At 40.0% G+C, this 15077-nt stretch overlaps 1 protein-coding gene across 1 annotated transcript; it reads left to right on the forward strand.

Moving 5' to 3' along the window:
* The first annotated feature begins 7800 nt into the window (after positions 1-7800).
* On the forward strand, positions 7801-14674 carry LOC149277643 (mitochondrial inner membrane protease subunit 1). Its single transcript, XM_089502625.1, has 5 exons — positions 7801-7905; positions 8216-8304; positions 9915-10041; positions 13121-13231; positions 14606-14674. The coding sequence occupies exons 1-5, from the start codon at positions 7801-7803 to the stop codon at positions 14672-14674; spliced, it is 501 nt and encodes a 166-aa protein (XP_089358751.1).
* Positions 14675-15077: the final 403 nt, after the last annotated feature.

Here is a 15077-nt window from a genome sequence, read left to right on the forward strand (position 1 = left end):
CTATAAACTACTGAACTTCTTTATGGCTGTAACTGTTTGCGTCCCACCTTATGCGCTAAATTTACTTAAGAAAAAAAAAAATCTCGTTCCTTTTAGCACGGTCAGGTGTTACCTAAATGTATTCTAGTTTCTCCATACCAGGTGTGAGAAATGTAATCTAACTCTGTGAATTAAGACAACTCAATGCTTACCTCATTTTATATATATTTTGTGTATTCCTGGGATTTTAATTTACAACAGTTTGTCTTGTGTGAGTTGCTGGGCCGATAATATAATCAAAAACAAACTCGTTGCAGGTTAAGTATGTTTGTTACAAGCTGCTGTTTGTTATTTTGGCAAAAAAACACAAAGTAAAAGGGAAATATATTTTCTACTTTGATACAAACCAGACGCACTAACGTGTATCTGTTCTGTGTTCCGCTGCGAGAACGACGCAAAAGCGACACGTCACCCGCATCTGAACATCACGTTCCATTCCTCTTTCTTCACCCCGGTCGCTTGTCCATTAGTCCGTAGGTAATCCTATGTTAATATGTTTCTCATTATCAAAGACCACTAGTTTATTATTAACTGACTTCACACAGACCCCCCCGAGCTGACTCCCCAATTATTTCGGGGGGATGCTGTCAGAACCTCTACAGCGGTCAAATTTCTCAGTGTTTTGGCCCAGTGGATTCAATTATTCCCACTCAAGGCCTTTTTGAGTCAATCGCCTTGGTGGGTTCTAAGATTTCTGCCAAATACGCCTGCTGAGATTGCGTACTTTTAACAGATAAAAATATAGCCATATTAATTTTGCTACTATTTTGGGCTGGTGGTGTCAGAAAAACTATGTTTTCATTCACGTCAATAGTTTTGAAACCTAATTTTCTTACAAACTAGTTTTCTCCTCTATTATCCCCCTAGAAAGTAATTGGTGCTGATTGTTGTGATTTAAAAAAAAAAAAAATTCTCCCTGTTTGAATTAAAAAATGAGGATTTTTATCCCCCAATGTAGCTTAAATTCCTTCATCAGACTGGCCCGCCTGCTGGTGTATATGCATTTTTAATCCTCCCCAATTCTAGTGCCAGCATTTCAGTCCGTTCCGTATAACAAGCAGGATTTGGACAGCTCTATCACAGTCGAGTAGTTTAAACAGCAGCGTTATTGGTACTAGACAGAGCTCCGTTCAAGGTGAGATATTATTAAACCCGAGAAGGTTTTTGCATACGCTCATCTGCGGTGTTATCGCACGGAATCATCACACCGCCTCTTTCTGCAGTTCCTTGAAAATCCCGATATGAAGAATTTACATAAAACACGACCTGGGATGACTATTTCTGCTGTATGTTTTTATAAAGCATACGACACATTTTAGGGATAAAATAACACGGTGTAGTGAATCTTAATCTGAAATGACATTGGGCTGCGAGAGCGAGACTGCTGAGCTTGCAGTATAAACACCCCTGTGATGGGTTTTCTACCGAAATCCTTTTTCCCCTTCTATTTAAAGGAACAATAATGGTAAAAATGTTTTTTTAAATTATTTTTAATACTTAATAATTTTCCCCAAGTGTCTGTTTTTCAACTCCCCCGCCTCAAAAAAAAAAAAATCTTGTATTTCTGTTTAGCTAATTTTGAAGAATCATGAATTTTAAAATTTCTGAAATATCAGAAAACATACAAAGAACATTTTATAGCGTCATTTATCCTAAGTTTAAGCTTGGTTATTAATTTTGTTTTGCGTAGGCTTCCTTTAGTAAGAATACTGGGAAGAAGGGCATTGCACTTTTTTATTTTTGGCTCATGGTAAGGCAGACTGTTCCGGTGACTGGTTTCATTTGTCGTAAAATCTCCCGACGGTTTTCTTTTTTTAAAGTATTATGTGTTATCATAAATGTAGTCCATCCCTTTCTTGGTTCCAGCGTATCTTTTGTAAACACAATTGGAAAACTGCCGGGTCATCAATGGCATTCATGTTCCTAATCTTCTTACTGGCGTCTGCCATTCTCCTCTCTCAAAGCCCCTTCCCTCATCAATTCTGGAATGCGGTGGCATTCGGTTCTGCCAATTAACCCATTCGCAGGCGGGCTTCTACAACGCTGCCTCTTTCAAACCCGTTGTCCTTTAACAGGTTAATAGTCTATAGTCAACAAATCAGATTAGCCGTGGCGTCACGTGACTTGCTAGGCCTGGCAGTCATATGACTTGGGCTTCCTGCTGTGGTCCATGCTGTGCATCGAAACAAGGTATTTGGGTCTTGAAGAGTTTGCAGCCGTAATTCCAGATTCATGCTGTTTCGTACTTACAAAGAAGATGACTTCATTTTCCTTTATACGCCTAAGAATAAGATGAGAATCCAGATCTTCTTATACCAGCGGGGATGGCTTTCATAATCTTGCAAGTAAAGAGGTAGAAGTTTGTAATTTTTTTTTTTTTTTTCGCCCTGGAGAGCGGAACCTCGGAAGCCGGTTCCTATTTTTCCATACGGTAAATATCTATGTTTTGCAGTATTAACAAAATAACAGTAATATACAGTTCTTCATGAGATTTTGGATTTATTTCAACAATACTCTCTAGTAGGCTGGCCTGTTCTGGGCCTAAAATGGAATTAATAAACCAGTTTTGCATTAGGAGGTATTTTCCGGAAGCGCTGTGTAGGCACCAGAAGCCTTGTGTGAATATCTGAGATGAAATGGTCTGCTTGATAATCACAGAATTCATATAAGCTCTTGGCAGATCCTTCAATGTCCCACATTTTTAGGGAAAAGGTGGATTTGTTGCAATTTCTGTGACAGTTCTTATCGCTGTAACTGAAACAGCTACAAAGTTAATCAGGTTGCTCAGACGATAAAGGATTGTACGTGCTAGATGTAATTGTGGCTACTTTTCAACATCACAATTCTCTTTAAAAGCCTGCAGGGTATTGAGTTGGCACTGTCCGCCATACTTTCCTTCTGCACAGCGCTTCCTTTAAAAAGTGGAGCACAGGGATGTGACATCATATCCCAAATAGACGGGTCAGAGGAGTGCTGAAGGTAAATACGCCACTGCTTACCATAACTATGATATATACTCCAGTACAAAATCCCAGCACTAGGCGATGACGCAGCGCTGAGACCAGTTTGTTGTTATTCGGTAGGCTAGATCAGGGCTCGACAAACCCTGACTCGAGACCAGGGCTTGCCTAGAAACCACTTCCTGGTGCCCAGGGTTTTGTAGGGCTGCCATCATGAATCCGGCACCCTATGCTTTCCTGTGGGGGTGTAGTGTAGCGGGTGTCATGAGGGGGATCGTGTAATACACGGCACTAGCCTTGTGGCGCCCCTACAGGAAAGCATAGGGTGCTGGGTTCACGGCAGAAGATAGGCAGTGGGGTGGCCGGTAGTGTATGTGGGTGGGTGTTGTGTAATGTGCAATTTTATATATGTATAGTGTTAGCGTGTGTGTTAATGAGTGCGGTGCTAGCGTGTATGGTGTTTGTGTTACAGTATGGCATTATCATAAGTTTATATGTCAGAATATAGTTTGTGTATTAGTGTATGGTTTTAGCATGTGTGTACATGAGCGTGGAATGTTAGTGTGTGTCTGTTACTGTATGGTGTTAGAGTGTGTAAATGTATGTTACTGTATGGCAAAGCTCAAGAAGCCCTGGGCACCAGGAAAATAAAAACATGATTGGCTGGCTCCTAAATTCTCTAGCACCTAGGTCTAAACCAAACTTGTGGACCTCTGGGCTAGAGATCAAGTTAAAAAGCAATAGTCCATGCATATGTATTTTTTTTTTATTTTTTTTATTTGTTTGAAGGATTTTGAGGAATTATAAAGTTGCCGAGTTAATTGATATGTGCAGAATGAGCGTAGCAGCAGAATGAGCGTAGCAGCATGTTGAGTTCACGACAGATCTTATCACTTTTATATTCTCTAAAAGATTAGTAGCACAAATGGAATAATCAACATATTTGGCTGTCATCTGCTGAGCAGAAAGGGGAGATCACAAGGTTTATGCTGTGGCGTTGGTCTTTTTTTGTTCCAGGCCCCCATCTGGGAAAGCCATCGTGTGTTCTCAGATGGAACTGTGGCTTGTTGTAATCTGCTTAGCTGCACCGCAGTTAAAATCTTTATTCCGTGTTTGTGTAATTTATAATTTTAATGAGGCCGGCGCTCTTGCGGGCTCTGAAATTTATTAAAACCTCTTCTGTGCGTATGCTTTTGTTCCTAGTTGATGGACTCGCCACGTTCAAAAGTGATGAATTTTATTTGTGGGCCTAACGACGACTGTATATCACCTTACTGCTCAATTGATATTTAGATGTATTTTTAATGACTAGGGCTCCCTTTTTTTCCCCCTGAATTGTAAGAAGATGTTGAAATGTCTCCAGAGTAAGAAATGTGAATTTATAACATCATTACGCTTTTTGTGTTTGATTCATTTTTATCCAATGTTAGCGTCTGTGTCAATAACAATATATTGTAGCGTCCTCTTCAACGTGTGTTGGATACTGGTAGAATTTCAAACACTTATTTTTTCTTTTGCTGGAAAGGAATGAATATATCTCCTGTACTGGAATAGTTAAAAGTACAGTACCAAGTAGCATAGGTGACCGAGACATCGAGGTTTAACAATTTCTTCTGAAGATGAATCAGTTCACTGTCTCTTCCACCTCTGTTTGAAAGTCTAATTTCTAGACGGAAAATGAAGGGCAATGTATCTCACGACCTCCAGTACTCTACATAGAAAACAAGAAGTAGGCGAATGAACTATGGGATAGCACCTTCTCAACAAAGTGGGATCACCAGACCATTTTGTATAGGTTTTTCCTTAAAGGAACAGGGACTTTTGTTTATATGAATGCTCCTTTATGGCATTTCTAACAATCGCCATAACAACCCCGCGCTCTGCGGAAGATTGCTTTAACTGCTCTTCATAGCCACTTGGCTCATTGCGTTTTGCCTGTTTGGCAGACATGGATGCCGCTGTGTCGAGGGAAATCGGACAGGACTCGCTGATCTCTGGCCTACAACCAACAAGGTGGACCAAAACCACCGTGAAACGAAATAGTTTACCCATCTAAAGACTTGGTCAGATGGTTAAAGGGCGTCAGTGGGGCAAACTATGTCCAGCTCACTAATGACTGTGGGGGAAAAAAGTGTGCATTTCTGCCCCTTTAACACAAATATCTTAACTATCCTAATGTGCTAAATGAGATAGGAGCTTTACTTCCATACTTAATAAAAATCTATGTATGTAAAATGTACTGGCCTGCATGGTTTGGTTGATTAAAGTACCCGCTGGTCTTAGAATAATTCATGGGGTAAATATTGCTTTTTTGTTTCCTTACGGAAACCTTACCCCAGAAACAAGTAATAACTCCGCAAAAAGAGTTTTTCTTGCTCATATTGGTTAACAAATATATATATATTACAGTTTTACATTCTCTTCAGATTTGTTATATTTATATTCTATTATTCTTTGGTTGAATGGACAGGCCCCTAAAATGTTTGTCGTTTAACGGCTAAACTGCTTTTGCCCAGTGACCCCCAACCACAGCATTTGCGACCAGTCTTCATATATTGGGACATACACAAACACTCGAAGGTAACTGGATCTCATTACGGTAACCGTTTCCGAGGACTCGCTTGGTTCCGTGGACTATTCAGCGTCTTTCCCACAGTGTCACCGAATGCTCCGTAAAGTCTAAATCCTCGCATTGATTCCTTAATTTTATTATGTTCCCCGTTGTAATCCGAGATCACAACAGACAATGTGCTATTTTCCCCCGGACTTAATTTCCTCCATCTCGTTTGGGCCACATTATGTGCAGGAAAGGAGTACAATTCTCAGGGGGGCCGTCGGTGATGGATGTAATAGGGGGGATTTATTAGGACTAATTTATGTGAATGTATTTTGTCGTAGCCAGAAAGGGCATGTAGTGTTTCATCTGCATCACATATTGTGTGTTGCAGGCAGTCTATAGAAGACAAGGCAATTGCATATGGATATTCTCTTGATATCATTCAGTTGCTGTGTAATCTTATTATGCAAAGTTCTAATCTTCACCTAGAGTGAATGCCTCTGGGTCAGAATATAGTCATATTACGGCTTTAGAGGTCATGTTTTGTGATCCTTGTCTTATTCCTCTAAGTAGATCTGGGATTTAAAGCGTATTCCCCAGACAGTCCGATAGACGGCAAAGCCTGCTGCCTGTTTTTTTTTTTTTTTTTGTTTTGTTTTTTTTGGAAGACGAGACCAATATGAGGTCCCTGGTAGGATTAAACTTGATTTGTAGCTGTTGGATTTCTTAACAGATGTATTATTGGACAGGGAATAGGGGGCCACCAGCGCGGTGAGATTGGAACACGATTGGCATTATCGGGAAGTCGTCTGGCTGCTAAAACAGCTGCATGTGGATTCGACTTCTTTCAGGTGAAGCTCCTTCCAGTCATTTGGAAAGGATAAGATGAAAAGAAACCTCGGCGATAATTTTGATGTCTGCAAGATTTAGTACCAGTGTAATGGGATTAGCGGTAACACCTTCGACGCGGGGAAAGCCACCTGGCGCTTTAACTGGCAGCAACCGAGAGCAAATCCGTTCCCGTCTCTTGGATGTCATTCATGGGGCTCGGAGCGATTGCTACCCTGCGTGCTGTGTTTAATTTCATAAGAACAAATCAGGTGACGGAGGCAGCGAACGTATTCACATCGCTATACGGTCAGCGTCTGGGCCAGCAGCGTGTAATAACGGCTCTGTTTCTGCATACTGCTACATACGTGTCCCAAATAGGCTTCGTCTTTTATCCGCCTGCGTTCTCCGGTCGCGGTGGGCATGAGGGGCGCTCGGCCGTCGGGCTTGTGCTGGTCAACGTTTCAGCTTTTATTTTAATCGGTGCTGAATATGTTTCACATTCTTCAAATCTACCCAAGACTTCATTGTAGCAGCTTTATCCCTACAGCATTATAGGGAACTTGGTGGGCCTAAAGATGAGCTGGCCAAGGGTTAAATATGTATATACATTTTTTTTATTATTTTTTATTTTAAAAATATAATTAAAACATTTATATCAATTACCAAAAAGCGGGTATATTGAGTGTTTTTGTTCTGCAGGGAATTGCATCATTTTGGTATTTTGTTAATTTAGACAGGATTACCTGGGTGTTTGAGAGCCGTAGTAATCGGATTGTCATGTTAATCTTTACCCAAACCCATTTTCTTGCTGGAGGGGCTTCCAGCAATCTGAACAATGTCTTGGTGGGATATTACTGGCAGAAAGGGGATTATTATTAAGTGTATTTTTTATTTTTTCCCCCACTTCCGGACTTCATTAGTACTAGATATTGCTCTTTAACTGCAGTTGAGAGCTTTAGTGAAACAGTCTGACGATTCCTTTTCAGGTAGCCCGTGCTATTGCCATTATGCGATTCGGAACATGTCCTGTATGTGTATCTATCTATTTAAAATACGTTCATACCTTTATTTTGTGATTCCTAATGTTTTTCCAATTTTCCCTATCCTTTTCACATTGCTATTAAATATAAATGTTAATTTTAATAGAACTATTTTTAATTTAAAGTATTAAGTAACCATTATAAAATAATTATGCGGGTATATCAAATGTAATCTTCCTCTGGAATTCAATTTATTCACATATTTATTTAAAACATATATTACAATAATATCAAGTTATTCATAAGTTTCTTCCATCCCATCCCGTTAGAGATCCATGCCCAGAGACCCCTATATATTTTATTTTCTTATAAGCATACTAAAAATTTTTTTTGATTTTTCTCCAGGGCTGCATCTTCTAAGTACAACGTAACCATGCTGAGAAGGGCAGTTGGAAAAACCTTGGGCTTCCTCGGGTACGCTGTTCAGTACGGCTGTATAGCTCATTGTACGTTCGAGTATATTGGAGAAATAGTAATAGTAAGTATCACACAGGCTAAACTTCTAGTATCTATTGACTATGCTCATTTAAAAACATTTAAATACTTAAATACAGCATTAGAAACAAATGTCCAAACCGCTCCTAGAAATAATTATTTAATTTGTGTAAAAATTGCCTTCATAATGTTTTCAGGGAAATGTTTCTTTGTTGTGATTAAACTTTCAAAGGAAAGAATAATTTTTATTTTTTTTTATAATTTTTTTTTTAGCACCAGTTTATTGGGGGTAATAAGGTATCGACACGTTTGATTTCACTGTTACATTCTTTTTTTTTTTTTTTGTCTTGTAGTGTTCTGGACCTTCAATGGAGCCAACTATAAAGAATTACGATGTTTTAGTATGTGATAACTTAAGTCGCCACTTATTTTCAATTAACAAGTAAGTAAGCACAAGTATAAATAGCTACATGAAAGAAACATTTCACGCCAGCTGTGTACCCCTTATATCAATTATCCAACACAAATAAAATAATGGGAATAATCATTTTACGTTGGTGAACATAAAATAGCATGTGCTCCACTTTATTACATCACATATTTTACCAAAAAGCAAAGAGCTGAATCAGTCTAATGTGATATTGCGGGCACAATTTTCAGTTTGCACAGCTCTGGAATACCTTTTTTGTTACATTTTAACTTTCAGTGCTTCTAGTGCAAGACATTAAAATGTAAGAAGAGTTAAAAAGGGTCTTCCGTTTCAGGGGGACGCCATGTTTATAGAGAGATATACTGTTACTTGGCCAATTCCCATTTCTCTAGCAGTTTCCTAATGACCACGGTGACATTACACCAATAGCCAGATACTGACCGGTGGATGTTTGCTGCCAACACGAGCCGCTACTAGACACAAAAGATGAATAACTCTATACCAAGGGGGATCCCTGGCTTCAGGCAGATGCCTCGATACGCTCTGCTGGATAAGATGCATAGCGGTGCCAGAGAAGTGTGCATCGATCTTCTAACCTACACAGCACTATTTGCTTTCCTCATCTATGTTTCTGAATCAGTGATATGTATGCCAAATGGGCGGCTTCAGAGCCTTCTACAACTCTATTAATCGTATTAAGAAATTACTTTTAATAGAGTAAAGGAAGCATAGTTTAAATGGACGTTTTAATGCACATAATAGCTGTGCGGTCACTTTGTTCGTGGTGTCCCTGTTATAAATGTATGAGGGGATGCAGAAGAATCCCCCCATACGCGTTTGCACCCTCTATCTATTTTCCATTTACAAGTTCTGATTGGCTGAACACATCTCCATGTGCTCGATGTACTTACCTCTAGACAGCTCCAGCACCGGCTTGGGGAACGCTTTACATAGGGGGCAGCACATGCGCTCAAAGCACTCCCATTGATTTCAATAGGAGCGCTTTCCTGCCACTGATTGGCTGCTTGAAACAGCCAATTAGTTTCAAGAACAAGAAGAGGACAACAGCAGCTGGAGTTTCTACCTAATGTAACTTTTGTTAAACAAGGATGTTAAACTTGGGCCCTTTAAGACTTTGTGTAACCAAATCATTGAGCGATTGGGGAATCTCCACGTTTTTAAAGCCCAATATTCAGCCCCCTTCTCTGGGCGACATTCTTATTGATGCTTGTGAAGCAGAACCGTTTCCTGGTACGTTTCTAATGAAGGTCTTCTTTACTTTCCCCCACCTCCCTTAATCTTCATCTGTCGGTGGCAGCTGTTACTCCGTCTCTGGCTAGTAATATGGGGAGGGTAGAGTCCCGGCAGAGCTGACATTGTTACCGTAGCCTTTCTCTCTCTCTCTTTCTCCCCGCTTCGCTGGCGCAGCGCTAGCTCTGGTCCAGGCTTTGGCATGTTATCAGAGTACCAGGTGCAGATCTCCCCTTTACGCGTGCTTTAAATTTATATTTGTTCATATATCTCTCCCCTTTAGAATTCTAGAATAACGGTCTGTACCTAATGGTTTTTGGATGATGTTATAATTCTTGTTTTTTGTTTTTTTTTTCCCTCCAATTACATAGGGGGGATGTTATAATTGCAAAAAGCCCAAACAAACCAAGTATTAACATCTGCAAGAGGGTAATTGGATTGGAAGGCGACAAAGTATGTACCAGCAGCCCGTCAGACCTCATCAAGAGACACACTTATGTAAGTACTACGCAATGTGCACCGGTCCATGTGCACTACACTTTGTTAATTTAATTCAGATTCCCGGCCCTCTGCCGCGGGAATATCCTTGCTCTCTGGGAATCGGATCTCGTCTGAGACATACAAGTTTTGAAGAAAGCATCGGAACGCTTTTTGTTTCTTCTGATAAAGAAAACATCGACGTATTAATAGATGACTTCTGCTTCTCTTTAGGAATCCCTTTTAAGATGCTGTACTATTTACCACCTAATGCACCAACCATTCCTAGAAATAATTATTTCATCATACATTGCCTCATTCGTAGTTTTGCCAGGAAGGATTGTCATGTGACTCAAAAGCAGGCGCTGTTATGTTTTTCAGTTACTATGTTAACCTATTATGTGAATAAACCTTCAGAGGAAAAAATAAAATTACACATCTGCTGCGGTTTATTTGCACAGTGTGAACACAGAGTGTGATTTAAAGCTTTGCTTAAGTGGAACAGCACCTTTAATTATGCTCTTATGTCTACAGTGCTTTGAAATATATATACTTGTATTGTTAGAACACATATATATTAATAATATAATATCATGTATCGTTATCATTAATAGTAGTAGTATTACTCTAAATGGGCATGATTTTCTAAACTAGAGGTTCATCTTGGGTCTTTGTGTAGGTTCCAAATCTGTTAACCATTTGCTGTAACTTGATGAGATCCCTCCGGTCTGCCGACAAACGTAATTCTGAAGATAAATAGGTCCCCTTTTCTAGTATTTAAATGTTGGAAACTGGCTTTCCTATTGCAATTGCTACTGAAGAATAGCCTAAAGGGGGAACTGTAAAAGCGTGCAAACCTCATTGTGTTGAACTGACAAAGTGGAACTAATGGATTTTGTTCATAACTACATTTGGGGACATTCATACAAGCCTTGGCAAGCATGCCTGAAAACGGAAATGTTATGCAGGCTTTTTAGCCACGAAGGATAGCGTTAAACGTACTCCAAATGACTTTTTATTACTTGCGTCCCGCACCTCTATAAACTTATGCTCGGCATGAGGATCACGTGGCTGCTCTGCCAGAAGAAGCCATTTGTATCGAACTTTCCCCATTGATTCTCAAAGGTGAAAAAACCCCAACTATCGTCGTGCTTTTAAGTCTTGTGACTTTGTAAATGACATGCTGTGAACCCAATCAAACTGGTACTATTCACTACAACTTAGTATCTGTCATCTGATACTGTCAACTCTTTGATCATATTTCATTTTAATCAAGAAAGGTAACACCTGCGGTTTATTCACAAAGGCGGCTTTTGCAAAACGAGCACCCGCAGGCGATGAAGCAATTACATTTGTTGCCTGTTCCAATGTGGTAAGCATTTAAATAGACCTCAGTAGAGATAGCTGAGAAGGAAAGATTTACTTCTATTATCTCGGCCTGAGATTTTGGGTTCTCGCATAAGCCTCTCGTTACCTGTTTCCCCTTCTCAAAAAAAAAAAAAAAAAAAGGAATAAAGAAACTTTCGCACATGATTTAAATGGAAGTGGTATCCAAATTTCAATCCAAAAGATACAAAGGTACTACTGCAAAGATAAGGAACGAAAGTTCTGTTGGTGGGAATTCTAGGACAGTTGGATAGAATATAGACGATCTCCTACTTATGGAAAAGAGCTATCGTGACTACATCAGTTGGTTCATTAAAGGGGTAGCAGAGGGTCCAGTTTCACAGGAATCGAAAGAGAGGAAAAGCGCTCAGGAAGTCCTCGCTGGGCTGTATTGCTGTAAATAATCGATCTCTCTCAAATATTTAGTGTGGTTGAGTCCCCCATTAACTCACCTGATACCTGCGTGCAAGCTCGACAGAGACCAGACTCTTCTTTTACAAGAGAAGACAATTAACATTACTATCCCACAAGTAGAGAAAGTGAGGTCCTGGCCATCTAGGCTCAACTTCCAGCCCTACTATATATATTGCAATCTTTAAAGGGTAAGGTTGTTGGCCTAAAAAAGCAATTGCACAGTTTTACATAAAAATATTTTATTTACACTTGTTTTTACAAGTTATTATTGCTTTTAGTCACATGAGATTTACATTTGACATTATGAATTCTATCTTTTTCAAGTTTGTCTTACTCTTCTTTGAAAGAAAACTTTACTGAAAACGATTACTATTTCGGTCTTTATCATTCGTACAGTAATATTTGTATGACATATTAATGTGTAAATGGGTTGCCTAGTTTAATTTGGACTTTACCTCCCATCGGCATTAACTTCAGGCTGCCGGTTCCGGGAGTTTAAGTCCAGTGATCGCTGGGTGATTGCAGGTTACCCTGCCCTGTCCTAAGGTCATACTCATTAGCACATATAGGGAGATCTCTCCTTCCTGATGGACACGATGGCAGTGTGTACATAGACTGAACTGTGATCTTAATTAGAACTTTGACAAGCCCACTCCGATAAAATGATGAGATTATGTGTAATTGGTGTCACAATCAATTACCATTTAGCTCATCAGGAGCCTACTAACAGGTCTGGCCTTGGTTACGGCCTCGGGATGTTGATGAGTGTCTGCCCTCTTCATGCTGTTACTGTGACAGGAGGGCTGAATTTCAGTCAACATCCTAATGACCTCTTTTGAAGTCTAATAAATTAACGACCCAACCATCCTACTCTAACCTCCTTATCGTTGTCCTGGTGTGTGTTCAGAACAAATAATAAAATGGATTAATTTATTTCTCGTTTGGTTATATATGTAATAGGGACAGGCTCAAATGCGCTCTTGGGGTAGTGACCTATTTTAAGGTGCAATATCCTAGAAACTTTTCTCATTGGCTAAAACAGTTTGCTTTCTTTCTCCAAATGTTTTTTTTCCCAATCAAAGTATTTTTTATTATTATTATTTTTTTATGTTTCTGTCGTGGATTTTGAGAAGTGGTTTTATCACCATTGACAACTAATTTAATTTACCCATGAGCGGGGTAGACTAGATTCTGTGCTTCAACAGCCATGGCCATTCATCCTCAGGCCGACTATCCTCACATCATCTTATATCGTACCGATCAGGGATAACATGTTTTTTTTTCCCCCTTTTCGTTATAGGTTCCAAAAGGCCACGTTTGGCTAGAAGGTGACAATTTAGAAAATTCCACAGATTCCAGAAGTTATGGACCCGTCCCATATGCTCTGATAAGGGGCCGGATTTGTCTTCGGGTAAATAGTCACTTTAACTGCTCGGCTGTGCATGTTCTTTTTTGTATAATATACTTTTAAAATGTCATTGGCTTGACTTTCCCTTCCCCTATTGCTTCTTTATATAATTTTTTTTTTAATAAGGAACCACAAAATCCTTTTTGGAAATTTTAAATATAAAATAACTTTTGTACAGATGGCCAAATTGAGTACCTGAGTTTCCAGTTAGTCCTCTGATAACATCCATTGCAGTATCTTTTGTTTAGAACCAGAAAAATTGACCACTTGCAGTTTTGTGCCAATAGGGAAGGGCTAGGTTAAAGCGCACTTGCTTTTGGGTATTGCTGTATTGGTCCTAGAGAAGATAGTCTAAAGACTATCCCTTATAGTAGACCAATGTTCATTGAGTAGGTTGTGGAGTCATAAAAGCATCAAAGACCTCAGAATTTCACCAAAACACCGGTAAGTGTCTCGTCCTCCGTTCACACCAGAGGTTCGCGGTCTGAACTTGGCCCATTAAGCCCGTTTCTCTGGGACACAGTTGGTGGAGCGGCTGCCCAGCAGTCCTGCCTGTCTGGAGAAGGTGGCCTGTGCTACTGAGCTTCCTTTAAGAGCCAGAGATTGATTAATTTTATGCGGCCCCTGTGCAGTGTGTTGGGATGAAAACAGACCCCCTCTGCTGACAGACAGGATTCAAGGGCATCGCATCCAGCTGCTGTGAGAGGTAATGAAGCCTGGAGGATAGGAAATGGATGTGATTGTAAGTATTGTGTGTAAGAGTATGGCTGCCCACCTTCAATTGTTGAGTAGTAAATGTCTGCCTGTATGTCTGTGATCGCTGTGAGTGAACAGTGCGTGTTTGTGAATCTTAGGCTAATAATGTATTTTTATGTATTTATTTTATGGCGTACTGAGTGCATTTACATATGTGTGGTACCTATAGGTTCAAGCTGGCCCTCTCCCAACTAAACCATGAACGCTTATTTTCGTCTCTGGTCTGTACATGCTGTTAAAATGAATATTGTCCCGCATTGTATGCATGGCCAGCCGCTACTGGGCCAGCAATGAGATGGAGCCCAACTCCTGGCTTTACTAAGCCCATCACAATGAGATGAGTGCTTCTCCTTAACCGTTTGTTGCTCCTCACATGCACTATTTCAAGGGCAAGTCTGGCACAGATCCATGATTCAAACCCAGGGTCTGCACCTATATGTGGGTGAGTTTACTTACCTCATACCTTCAAGCGTTACGGGCTACCAAATATCCAGATATACTGCCATGCCTTGCACCATCTTGTTAATATTATTCTACCCTTCAGGCTCCACCATGGTCATAGCACAAGACACTTTGCAAAGAGCCCCAATTAAACGGCATTCTGCGTATTTTCTGTTACAGATATGGCCTGTTCATTCATTCGGCGTGCTGGAGGACAGTCCCACGGGGCGCATCGTGCAAGATAACTGACGCTAACATTTCCGCGTTAGTATTTTAATGTCTTCTAAAGAAGATTCTAATTATTTATATCAATGACTTTTTAGATTTACAATAAATGTCTTTTTACTTTAGGTGTTGTATCATCCTGCTTTATTTTGGGGTATTTCAAGTAACACTCAAGCGCTGCTTTAAAGTAGCGGAATGTCTGGGTTCAGCTCACATACGTGTTATTGGCTCCCATTGTTCCCGTTGTGAATACTACAGAGCATGTGCTTAGAGAAAAAGCCCCAACACCCCAGCCCACAGAGAAGACGTTGACCTCCCTGACCTTTAGAAGACCAATATCGGTCTTGGCTGAAAGACTCACACAAGGACTACAAGTTAAAAAAACCAAAAACATGAAGTTATGTTTTATTTACATATTAATAATGTC

The sequence above is a fragment of the Sceloporus occidentalis genome, unplaced genomic scaffold (assembly GCF_023333645.1).
Source record: "Sceloporus occidentalis isolate IW3139 unplaced genomic scaffold, rSceOcc1.0.p SCAF_207, whole genome shotgun sequence".
Lineage (NCBI taxonomy): Eukaryota > Metazoa > Chordata > Lepidosauria > Squamata > Phrynosomatidae > Sceloporus > Sceloporus occidentalis.